The 13,075-nt window shown below is 35.2% G+C and overlaps 1 protein-coding gene across 2 annotated transcripts; it reads right to left on the bottom strand.

Moving 5' to 3' along the window:
* Positions 1-3,701: 3,701 nt before the first annotated feature.
* LOC110864254 (rho GTPase-activating protein 2) lies at positions 3,702-5,714 on the bottom strand. Of its 2 annotated transcripts, XM_035974288.1 has the most exons (5): positions 5,352-5,714; positions 4,943-5,063; positions 4,496-4,846; positions 4,165-4,393; positions 3,736-4,111 (listed from the first exon to the last, which is right to left on the bottom strand). In XM_035974288.1, exons 1-5 carry the CDS (start codon positions 5,648-5,650, stop codon positions 4,068-4,070), a joined length of 1,044 nt encoding a protein of 347 aa, XP_035830181.1. In that variant the 5' UTR covers positions 5,651-5,714; the 3' UTR covers positions 3,736-4,067. The 2 variants fall into 2 exon arrangements, with proteins under 2 accessions (XP_021968976.1, XP_035830181.1); XM_022113284.2 differs by having other exon boundaries at positions 3,702-4,393.
* Positions 5,715-13,075: the final 7,361 nt, after the last annotated feature.

The following is a 13,075-nucleotide window of genomic DNA, read 5'->3' as shown; positions in this document are numbered from 1 at the left end:
TATTTATAAACATTGAGATCATGCCACCTACACTAAAGGCTAAAGCACAAATATGCCACATCAGAAAAATTAAATAAATATCATTAGGTTATGTGTAGTGGGGCGCCATCTCTCCCTATAAAGCCCCATAACGTCCCTGAACACCATTACGGGGGGGGCGTTATGGGGCATAGTTATCGATAGCGAAGATGGCGTTCGCTATCGCGCGCTTCGTAGCGAATAGACCATATCTCGCAATATGTTACTTAGCGGCTCCATAGCGTGATTATCGCGGTATTCCGACGATGAATTCCGGCTCCGGTGCTGGAATTTCTGCCGGAAGCCAGGAAGAAGGAGAAGAAGAGAAAAGAGTGGCTGCGTGTTTTTTGTTTCAGCTTTTAGGGTTTAATAACTTTGTGGTTTTTAACTTTTACCCCCTATATCTTTTCACTAGTCAACATATAGTCCCTAAAACTTGTAAAAGTTTACATCAAAATGTAAAACTAGTTTGGGTATTTTAACACTTAACCCCCTCTATCATCACTAGTTTACATTTGGTCCTAAAACTTCAAAATTTACACATAAAAACTGGAAAATTAACATTATATGTATATAAAAAAATTATAAATAGCTATTTTTTATTTCTAAATTTTTTAACTACCTTATCGCTAAATACGAAATAGCGGGCGCTATTTCGTCGCTATCGCTACGTAGCATATAGGTACCTCGTCGCTATTTGTCGCTATTCGCTATCGATAACTATGTTATGGGGGGTTGAAATCTTCAAAGCGCCATGTCCATAACGGCGTGAAGAATTTTCAAATTTTTACCCCCCCTCACACACATATATATACATGCATATGTATGTATAATTGAAGGGGTTATTAATGAGTAATGATGAGGTGGGGGTTTTATGACTACAGGCTCTAGTGATATAACGCCCCATAAATCCCTTGTGTGACGTGGCACAACACGTGTCGCATAACGCCCACAAAGGGGCTTTATGACTACACATGGCCTTAGTGTCGTGTAATTATTTTGTATCATCTTTATCAATGCAAAGTAAACATGGTCACTTGTTTTTGGGACAAAAGATGCTACTGTAAATACAACATGCCATGAGCATGGCTCCTGATCATTTACACGTCTAGATGTTTTATCTTATGAACACATCTTGAAAACCATACTAAGATGATTGAAAATTGTTTTTAGTTTTTTAGTGTAAACTAACTGAACATATATAGTACATCATAGACGTAAGAGCATTTACATCACTTTCATTATCTAACTCTATAATTTAACCAAAAACTGTTATCCGTTAAACTTATATGTCTCAGTTAAACTTATCTGTCACCAGAAGAAGGGTCGACCCTGACTTATATGCGGGGTGGGTAACTGTACAGAGCGGCAGAGTCCCCTTTTTCGGGGCCTATAAATGTTAAAAAGATCTCATATATTTTATATATACATTTATTATAAAACAAAGACTATAAAATGACCCTATGGTGCAATGGAAAAGTGCTGATGTATGAAATTAAAGTAGTGTTTAGTATGCAAGAATGAGAGGCGGAGTGAAATGGACCATTAAGAGGGAATAAATAAAAAGGTGTTTGGGTGGTCGATATAATGGAATCACCCATTACGTAAGACATTTCATTCCCTCAAAATCATTCCATCCGACCCCCATGTTTTTTTTTTCATTCCATCCCCTCTTACACCTTTCATTAACAGCACCACAACCCATTACCGTTGCCACCACCCACCACTGACGCTCACCGCAATCGCCACCGCGGCCCCCGACGGCCGCCGCCGCCACCCATTCGCCACCTTCGCCACCCACAACCACCACGACCGACTGTTGCCACCCGTCACAGCCTCCACCCACATTCACCGCCACCGCCACCGCCACCCACTGCTGCCACAACCTATCACCACCCATAATCACCGCCACCGACCACCACCCACTCACCGCCGATTTATTTTGTTTTTTATTACCTACCAAACAATACACTGTAATAATTCATTCCATTCCCGATTGTAACCATACATGGAAATGGAATGGTAATGATCCATTGACAAGGCAACTAGTGTTAGCAAGTGCTTTGGTATATATATTCTGCCTCTAATTAGTCTCTTGTTAGCAGGTTATGACTCCCCAACTGCTGCAGAATCTGCAATGAATGGATACGTGGTAAAAAGTTGAAGGTTCAACTTAAAACAAGAGACAAGAAACAAAATAAAGCTTACTGATTTGATGGTAAGCAAGCAAGCTATGGAAGGATGCAGAACTGTATTTGTAATTTGCATATACTAGTTTCTGCAGTTGAACTGAACTGAACTGAACTGAACCCAGTTGTAGGCATAGCCCCCCTGACACTTGTAATACTTTACTTTGTTCATTTATTGTGTGCCTTGGTAATCTGTAATTCTTTAGTGAGTCATTGACATTCAATATATTCATTCATTCTTTTCTCTACAACATTGTTTGTTACCTACTTTCATTTTATTATCTAATATCTGTTACAGAGCCGTCCCCGAAAACTCTTGAAAAAATTTAGGCCTCGGGCGACGAAAAGTATTGGGCCCAAAATTATGGTTAAGGATAAATGAATTACAAAAATAAAAACTTAGTGATGGAGCAAAGATTCGAACTTGAGACATTTCCATTATTTTAAGATGGTTTTTGCCACTACACCACCAATATTGTTTGCATTTTAAATGGATGAAGATACTAAATATGTAATTTAATAAATATATACAAGCTTATAAATATTTTTCGGGCCCTTTGAAATTTTGGGCCTCGGGCGTCGGCACGGGCTTGCCGGGCCCAAAACCGGCCCTGATCTGTTATGTGCCGACTGTTTGTCTTCTTCACTCATGCATGTCCTGGTTGGTTGGTAGTTAACTGTTTTGGCTTCTGGGAAACTTGGCGGCTATGCATGAGTGGGTTTCACTTTACATTGTGAAGCGTGTATCATCTGACATTAGTGTGTCATGAACATTCTCTTCTTTGCCTTTATTTTTAGGCACGGAAATCCCCAATTGGTGTCACGACTGACTCTATCTAACTGTAAACACTCCCGGTGGGTGCTTCATGCCAAATTCCACCAGTAGTTTGTATCTGTTTATTTGGTTTTGAGAATGAACAATTAGGCCATTTTCTTATTTCATGACCTCGTGTATTCTTCCTGATAAGTGGGCAGACGTTCGATGGAGCTGGCAGGTTTTTCTTATCAAAAACAATAATAGCAAGTTTAAGTTAGGTAGGTGCTTGGTTTTTCTTTTATATTTTTGCACAAGAGGCATTGGATGCATTCTCCCCCACCCCACATGTGCTTTATCAAAGAGATAACAAAACCGTCTTCTTTCCATTTTGATTGGATTCCAGGAAGCCATGTCACCACATCAACGATTAACATGTTGTTGTACATGAAAGTTGAAAAAGGGTCCTTCCTACATGAATGAAGAAAGTCGACCAAAGTGTATTTTTTTTAATGCTTACTACCTCTTAAATTTTTTATTTAGAGTTTGCATATTTATATAAAACTTATGGACAAAGAAGTGGTTATATATAGGTGACCAATCCCATTTTACCACCTCTACTATTGTCTGATTTTATTCTTTAGATGTTTTTCTACATGCATTTACTTGGTTTTGATGGGTCAGCTGTTCAGTTGAGAAAGTTTCACTGCAAAAAAACCAAAGATTTCCTGAAGAGGATGTTCAAGTCATTCCGCTGCTGCCATACACTTGCAGTTGTAAATAAAAGTTGCAACTACGGCAGCACATAGTGCCTGGATTAATTATCCAATGTAAAGTTACAAATCATCACCAGCTGGTAAACAACACAAGTTCAGCCCCCAGCTGAACCACAAACAAACTCAAGTCAATCCAAACACTGCTCAAAAAACTTACACTACACTACCTGCTGCTGCTGCTACTAATTTACAAAAGAAAAAACAAGCATACAATCATCAATCTTCTTCTTCTAGGACTTGACACATTCCACAATCTTGTTCACCCCGGGACTCACACTGACGCTCGTGTTTACAGATGATTCCTCCTGGAAATCAAACCCACTAGTAGGGCTACACCGTTGCTGCTGCTTCACCAGATTTCCTAATTCTTTCTTGAAACAATCTTTTGCGTTTTCGTTTTCAATCAGTTGTTTCAAGAAGCTTTCTTCCATTTCACTTAATGATTCGACTTCATCCTCATCTTCTTCAATGTCATCTTCTTCTGATGATGCCTGTCTTGTCAGTTCACAGCTGGTTTCAATTTCTTCAGAACGGTACGACATAGGGGAGTACCCACCATCTGCCTCTTCACGTTCTCTTAGTGTTTTTGTAATCAGGGTTTTCAGCAAGTTCATGACTTGCACTGCGTGCATTAGGGCTGTTAATGGATCCGACATCTACAGGCCAAAAAGAAACAACACTTGTGTTAATAATAATAATAATAATAATAATATATGTGAAATGAGAATAATAATAATCAATCATGAAGATTTATTTACCTGAGTCATGTTGGGGGCGAAAACCATGGCAATGTTTCTGGCATTCATTTTATTGGATTCTTCATGCTCAACAACATCAGACATAAGATCAACTGCCCAGTTAAGCAATGCAGTTTCAGTTGGCTTCAAGTGTTTGACGAGCTCAGCACAATCGTCTTCAGTGTTACACTGCAGCACCTCTTCAGGAGAAAGCCCGTCAAGCACACCACATGGCAGCTCTCTGAACCACGCTTTAATCAACCCTGCTAGACAATGAACCTCTATGTCTTCAGGTACAGTGCCTCGGTTTAGCTGCTCCCGCACCTCTTCCTCTTTGCTGTTTTCCGCATTTATACGAAATATGCCCTCTGCCTATAATAATAATAATAATAAAATCTCCCATTAATAAAGACTCGGACTAGGAGGGAATGTAAGTAAAAGTGTTGTATAATAATAAGAATAATATACCTTGAGACCCCCTTGTGCGTATAATCTTTCCTGCATTAGCAAAAGAATGGTAGGGACGCTGTTGCCTCTTGAATCATAAGAGCATTGCATCGATTCTGCTGAGACACCAAACACACTAACACTGCATAACAAAAAAAAAAAAAAAAGATATTCTACTTGACAGCTGAATGAATTGTGAATAATAAGGGATTTTGAAGTAAAATTTGAAAACAGATTTTGTCTCTTCACAATGAATAGAAGCAGGAGTTGTTAAATAAATCTAGCACTTAATTAAAATCCACATTTATCATCTTCACACCTTTCTCCTCCTCCTCATCATCAATAATCAGAACCCTAGCTAGATCTGTAACAGTGTACATTTATTTAATGAACCAAAAATTAAAAAAAAAAAAAAAAAAAAAAAAGTCACCTGGCACTTGGAACACGACAGGGGATTTCAACTTCAAATTCAACTGGAAGCCCTAGAAACCCATGAAAGCGATCGAAAGTAACATGAGTCAAATGTTGCACATTGGTCGGCCATCCTATTTCCATCTGATGTAGAGCTGAGTTCTGGTCGTCTCGATGGTCAACGCGACACGCCACCATTGATTTCCTTAGAGCTGCCACCAACAACGCTACTAACGACAGCTGGTTCTGTTCTTCCTCAGCTGCATTTTCACCACCGCCTCCTCCTCCTCCTCTTGTTAGCATCACCATCCCCGTCATCTCTCTCTCTCTCTCTCTCTTTCTGAAGAAGATTTTGAATGTATGTGTTGTTTTTATTATGAGGGTTTCAAACGGCCACCCGTTTTCAAATTTTTGCTTTATCCTTTCTTTTTTACCAAAATACCCTTGCTCTTCTCACTATTTTACCACTAATTTATTTATTTTCTCACAACAATAAATTCCAACTTCACAACACTTGTGTTTTGGTGGCTTCTACTATCATATGTTAATTCACTCTTCATTTATTTACTTACATATGTATATTATATATGTTCTTTTTTACTACTATTTATTTTTTCTATAAATTACACCAATAAATCTAAATTATACATTTGTTTAGGTTTAAACCTTAGATTTTTCCTATCAAGTGGGTTAGCCTCACATCACATTGCATCTGTATTATGTAAAACTAATATCTTATAACTGTAATATCATTATCTTCTTTAATTCTTATATTGAATTCCACTTTTATTGCCTTGTTCAGTGAATAAATCACGATCTTTTATAGTTAACGGAAATTTGTATTTTACTATTATAATATACTGTATCCTGATTAATCAATATACGATCATATAGAGTTCCCCTATCAATCACTAAAGTGCTATGGACATGCTAGGGTAATGTGTCACATTGTCCCCTTGTTCACGCACCATTTAGTTAGCAAATTTTCGTTTATTTTGCAAAAATCTAAATTTTTTTACATGAATGAATCCAAGTAAATTCATTTTAGTTTTTTTTTTTTTTTTTTCATTTTAGTTTCATTTATTTCTCAACCAACTAGGTCTGGCAAAGCCAATCCGAATGTCTAATTATATGGGTCTTTGGGTGAGCTTCTCCTATGTCATTTTTAGACAGGGGAGACTTTGAGAACGGGTTGGATTAAAACTAGTAACCTTTTAAGATGGTTTAGATTTGGTTAAATTAAAACTAGGAAAGGGTTATGGGTTGTAAACACTAGCAAATACAGTCTACAACTAGCTCAACTACAACAATAGCGATGAGTGAGTATGAGAGTAATGTTATCTACTCATTTATTTTGTATTTTCGTTTAGATACTTTAATTATATTTATAGCTCTTAATATCCATTAAAAACAGACAACACAATTTATTAAATGGGGGATAAAAATAATAAATAGCACGTGATAAGTTAAAGACGAATAAGCCCACATAATATTCATGGTTAGTTGAATATCAAATAACCATCAGTAGTGCTCTAGTGGTGGCCACGAGTATTTAAGTTCCTCTCTATGTCTCAAGTTCGAGTCTGTGTGATACGTGTTTCTCATTGAGTGGTTTAAATTGAGGATCTATTGTGCGAGGGCTCTCTAGCGCGGATCCAATTAAAATAACGTATACTAGACCTCCCGACATTTACGAATAATTCACACCTTAAAAAAAGGTTAAGAATATCAAATCATTACTTAGTTTATTTAAGAATAATAAATATGAAGTGTAACGATCTCTCCACTTCACTCAAATTGAATATAACATTTAACTATTCTTTATTTTAATGCTCCATAAAGAAAACTCATTGTTGATTAAATAACATTATGAACGTCATTAATGATAAAGTTTATTTCAACCTCATCACTTATATATTTCGGAGGGTTTTCTCAGATTTATTCTCGAATTGGTGTATAGGCATTATAGCTTAGTGAAGACGGATATGATCGGTGGTTCCGTTGGTGACCGAGGATACTCTAGTGGCCCGTCGGTGCTTCAAATTTGTCATTCAAAATTTAAAAAAAAAAAATAGCAATACCAACTTAGTTTTAACTCGTAAAACATTTACTTTTAGTAGTTATAATATTTTTAAAATATATAGCATTTGAATATTTTTGAAATATATAGCATTTCTTATGTTTGAAAACAAAACATAGCTTAAATTGAACAATATTTTATTGAGAAGCATGCAAATAAAAAAATAACGAGAGTTGGCTTTTTCTTTGGTGAAGCAAGGCCCAATATGATATAAATAGATAAAAAGATATTATTACCGTTGGCAAACAGAAAATTTGAATTTGAGTGGACGACCGTTGGGCTCACACCAAACCCCACCCGTGAACAGTGGGTTGGACCGACATGCGGGTCAAGACAATATCGAAAGATCCATTTACCATCAATGGTTTTTGCTTTTTACTAAATAAATGCAAATGCAATCACCTTTTCCACACGTACTTTTTTATATTTTTTACTAAACTTTTTCTTTTGCCTTCCTTCTTAATTACAAAGCTTAAGGCCATGGGATATGGGGCTTGGGTTAGGGCGTGGGTTGGGGGAAAACGCTCAAGCCACCACCCCGGGTGGACTTGGGTTGGGGCGTGGCCCTTAGGGCTTGGGTTTCAAGCCGGGCGTGGGGCGGAGGAGCAAGCTGACATGGCGGGCTGTGAATGGTTATATATATATATATATATATATATATATATATATATATATATAGGTAAAGGATCCTATAAAAAGTGCCCAAAGTGTGAGAAGGGTAAGAAATAATGTGGTGATGACAAGTGTCCTATATCTAAATTAATTCAAAAGGGTGAATTAGTAATTTTCTATTTTCTTTCAATTAATTGATTTAAAGATAACTGCCCAAAATAACTTCCACCCTTTATTATAGGAATTCGATTTTAGGATTTAATCTACGAATCTGTGTAGTGTTATATAATTTTGTAGTGCAACAACCATTCAGAACTGCATAGTGTTATATATTTTTTATATAGTGTTATATAGTGTTACTTGGTGTTATATGGTGTTATAATATGGTTTTTGGTGTTATATAGTTCTGTAGTGTTATATAACTCTGTAGCGCAACCATCAAAAAACACTATATAACACCATCAATTATTAATTCTGTAGTGCAACCACCATTTAGAACTGTATAGTGTTATATATTTTTTATATAGTATTATATAGTGTTACATGGTGTTATATAGTGTTATATGATAGATGCATAGTGTTATATAGTGTTATATTTTTCTGGTAGCATGCCTATGATGGATATATAGTGTAGTATATTGTTATATAGTGTTATATGATAGATGTATAGTGTTATATGATGGATGTATAGTGTTATACGTTTCTTTGCAGCAGTTACATATTTTTCTATTTTTAGAATTTAGGATCGAGATAATTTAGCAATTAAATTTGAATAGCTAGTTTTTAGGAGATTGATGGCGGTTACCATATTTGAAACATTGGAAAAGACACTATTGCCCTTTAATTTTACATAAGGTCCTTCTAATTAAAACACAATTTACATTTTATACCCTATTGATCTCAACCATTAGATCAAATATCCAATGGTTTAAAACACTTCTTACCCTTCTCACATTTTAGACACTTTTTACCATATCCCTACCCTATATATATATATAGGGTAGGGATCCTAAGAGAAGTCCACCCTATTTGAGAAAGTTGAGAAGCATTCTGGACCACACATTTTTCTAAGCTTTTCGTAATATACACATATGTATAGTTTAAAATTGAGTATATACATATATGTATATTGAATTATACACATATGTATATAGTCAATTTTAAACTATACATATGTGTATATTACGAAAAGCTTAGAGAAAATGTGTGGTCCAGAATGTTTCTCAATTAGCCTACTACTTCTCACATGATCCTTATCCTATATATATATATATATATATATATATATATATATATATATATATATATATATATATATATATATATATATATATATATATATATATATATATATATATATAGGGGAATGTTCATTTGAGAAGAAAATTTAATTGAGAAGAAAAAAACAAAGGGTAATTTTGTAAAACATTAAATAGTTTTTCACTTATCTCATTTATTATCATTTTTGACTAATTAATTGGTCATAAAGGCTGTTATCCTCCACACTAACTTTTTTTGCCTACACACATCAAAAAGTTGTTCTACATATTTCGAAATTCATCCTACACGTTGAAATTTATCTTACACAACTCGTAATTTATCCTACACAACTTCTAATTTATCCTACACTTTAAATTATTTTATTTTATTTTTTTGAAAAAATATATATTTTGAATATAAGTTACAAAAAAATTAATGTATTAGCTATTAAAGAGCAAGACTACAAATTAATTACCTATGTAGATTTACCAATGTACCCTTATAGTAACATTAAATACTTATATTAAATGAAGTAAAATAAAGGATTCTTATTGGTTGAAATTTGTTCTTTTTTCTTCTTACAAAAAATTTCTTCTCATTTGAACTCTCCACTATATACATATATATATTAAATAAAAAAAAGCTGAACCCAAGCCCCACCATACCCCCTTCAAAGTGGGTTGAAGACTTGAGTTTTGAATTTCCACGTGTCAACCAATGCCCCAACCCAAGCCCCACCATACCCCATGGTCTAACCACGACAAACAACTTGATTATTATACAGACCCGTCCTTTAGAACTCAAAAAAGAAACAAAAAAGTATGTCTCGAGTGAAAAAAAAATTGGGCCCAAAATTATTGTTAAAGGGAAATGAACTAAAAAAATAAAACCTTAGTGGTGGAGCCAAGACTGGAGTCCCTTTAAATTTGGAAGCCTATCCTGCTCCGCTCTCCATCCAAAAATACATACCTTCTTCGAGATCTATGTGATCCATTCAGAAGGGTAGAACAAGACAAAATGTTTGGGCAGATAAGCGAATAGTAGCTTCAAGAGTGACAGGGTTGTTACTGAGAAATGAGTCTTGAATTAACATTGAAAGACCCCCAATATATCTCTTTATGGTTCGAGAGAGAGGATCGGATAAGTAAGGAACCAACAGTCTCAGTTTCTATGTTTTATTTGTTTTTAAACAATATTAAGGTAATAAAAGTTCGTTTATCGCATACGGGGTATATTTAGGAGCGTTTAGGGGTGATTTTCGAGGGTTGTTATACAAGGGGGCGTCGGCGACGCCCTAGGGCCGTCGTTGACGCTTAAAAATGGATACGTAGGCTGAAATGCGCGTAGGCAGCCAAAAATCGCGTCAGCAGAAAACCTCACTTTCTATGAGGCGTCGGCGACGCCTGCTCCTGATGGCCGACGAGATTTTCACTTCCGTTTCACTTTTTGACGAATTAGAACGCATTCTTGGGTCTGTTTCCGAGGAGTTACGGGTTAGAGGAGATAAAAACACCTCCTTGGAGTCATTCCCCATTATCTAACTCATCCCTAACCCATCTCTAATGTGACAACCCTCATAATTACATGTATCCGTACGATGTATCAATGTTAATTAAAGTGCTTGATGACTGTGTTGAACTACATAACTATTTTCTGATTACTGCATTATACTTACATGTGTTTGTTAACATACTAGTCTTGTGCAGAAAATTGACTAAATGGTCCTAAATGTTTTCCTAAGTGTTAGGAATTAAAAGTGTCATAAAAAGATATATAAAAGACACTTTACGGAATAACTAAACACTTTAACGGAACGGTATCTAACCGAACAACCGGACATTACCCGGGACCCTAAATTTTTGTCAAATACATTGTTTTATTATTTTTGGCTAGTCATGATCCCCGTACACCATAACACCCACTTATTTCCCTAGTAACTAACTATGGAATCATATTACTTGGATTTGAACTAAAATTAACTAACTATTTACAAACTTACATCCACCCCCCCCCCTCCCCCATACCCGAATTCGGTCCCAAGGGACCCACCATATTTCACCACCCATGCCTCCAAGATTACATCTTATTATTGTATTAGATAGTTTGCTTGTGGTGTTGAACAAGATATCATAAGAAGGGTTATAAGTATGGCCAACATCTCTACATATCTTCACAAAGATCACACTCACTCTCTCACTCTCTTCTCTCCCTCTCTTGGCCACACATAACCGCCACCATCATCACCATTTCACCACCATCTTCTTCCATTTTAGAGCTTCATCTAAGTGCTAGAAGGTAAATCAAAGGTGCTTGAAGTTGTAGATTATTAAGGAGCTTCATACATTGCTTTTTCACCATCATTTCTTCATCTTTTCACTAAAGATTCATCCCTAGCCTTTGTGCTAGTAGTAAGTCCTTATGAAACCCTTATTCATCTTGTTTTTGTAGTTAAAAGTTGAAGTATGGTGAATATCAAGAACACCAAGAACATGAACTAAAAGATTTAAACATAAACCTTTACATAAAGTTTACATGAACATGAAACATAAAGAAATGATGTTCGTAGGATGTTGTTATGAATATGTTGTTGGTTGTACGATGATTCTTGATTGTATAATGTTAATCACCGTATGGAGATTGTTAAATGATGTATAGAAACATGATTTAACAAAACTAAGAAGGTGATTATGTGAAGCATGAAATAATCATCTTCTAGTTTAATCATGAACTTGAATGAAAATGATTTTCTTAAAATATAAGTGAACAAGTAGATTAATGATCATGTAGATCCGGGTTTTTACAAAGGACTTTTCTAAATAAACCAAGTTAGAGAGTCGGTTTTTGGAAAAATCATGACTCTTACATACACTTATACTATTTTTGGACATAAAATAAGTGTGAAAACATTTTATTTACAAGAAGAGTTCAAAAGATTAATTTTTGCAAAAATGGTTTACAATTTGTAAACACTTAATTCTTTTAAGAAAACGATTTTTAGAGAAACAAATACACTTTGGAAGGTAACTAGGACCACTAAACACCTTACCAAGTTACTACGTGTTTTTACGAAAACTCAAGTTCATGTTACTATGTAGAGTGCATTGTTTTTTTTTTTTTACACTTGGTGAATGTAATGTTGTTTAATGAATGATTGATGATTTTTGAGTAATTTTTGGAAAAGAAAATAATATGCTTAATAGCATGGACACCTCCATTTACAAAGGAAACTCTGGCGAAATTTTCTAAAAATTCCAACACTTAGAAAATACTTTTCTAAACAAGCGTTACAAGCATATTTTATAACTTGTGTTTCGAATATAAACTTCGCCATAATTTTTGTAACAAAATACAAAGTGTCGGAGGTTGGTTTTTGTAAATAAAAATGGGTAAATATATATTTAGAATATATATCTTATACTAGAACACTTGTGTGGATACTTGTTTATTTTGTGAGATAGTTATATTATTTTAGGATAAAATAATGTAACTTAACAATATAACTTGACATTTGAATTGTGTGGTATGTGATAGAAGTAATGAGTAGATAAACCGTACGTATGATACGTGTTATACATGAGAAACTGATTGTTATCTGTACCTTATTAGACCATGTGTAGTGGGGCGTGATTTTTTAAAAAAAAATTGAAAAAAAACGCCCCAAAACGCCCCTCCCCCACTACACCGGGCGTTTTGGGCGTTATAATTCAAAAAATTTGAAGCCTGGCGTTTTAAAAATCACGCTAAATTGGAGGCAAGCTGGGCGTTTTAATATGGATGGGTCAAATGCATGT

This window comes from Helianthus annuus, chromosome 6 (assembly GCF_002127325.2).
Source record: "Helianthus annuus cultivar XRQ/B chromosome 6, HanXRQr2.0-SUNRISE, whole genome shotgun sequence".
NCBI lineage: Eukaryota > Viridiplantae > Streptophyta > Magnoliopsida > Asterales > Asteraceae > Helianthus > Helianthus annuus.
The sequence above is the reverse complement of the archived record's forward strand: the minus strand, read 5'-3'. Positions and strand labels throughout refer to the sequence as shown.

Excerpts from the sequence above, each read along its gene's own strand:
- LOC110864254 (XM_022113284.2), bottom strand. The coding sequence starts at position 5,650 with ATGACGGGGATGGTGATGCTAACAAGAGGAGGAGGAGGAGGCGGTGGT. Across the intron at positions 5,064-5,351 it reads TGTCGTGTTCCAAGTGCCAG|TGTTAGTGTGTTTGGTGTCT; the intron begins GTGACTTTTTTT and ends TTTGTTATGCAG. Across the intron at positions 4,394-4,495 it reads TCGCCCCCAACATGACTCAG|ATGTCGGATCCATTAACAGC; the intron begins GTAAATAAATCT and ends TTTGGCCTGTAG.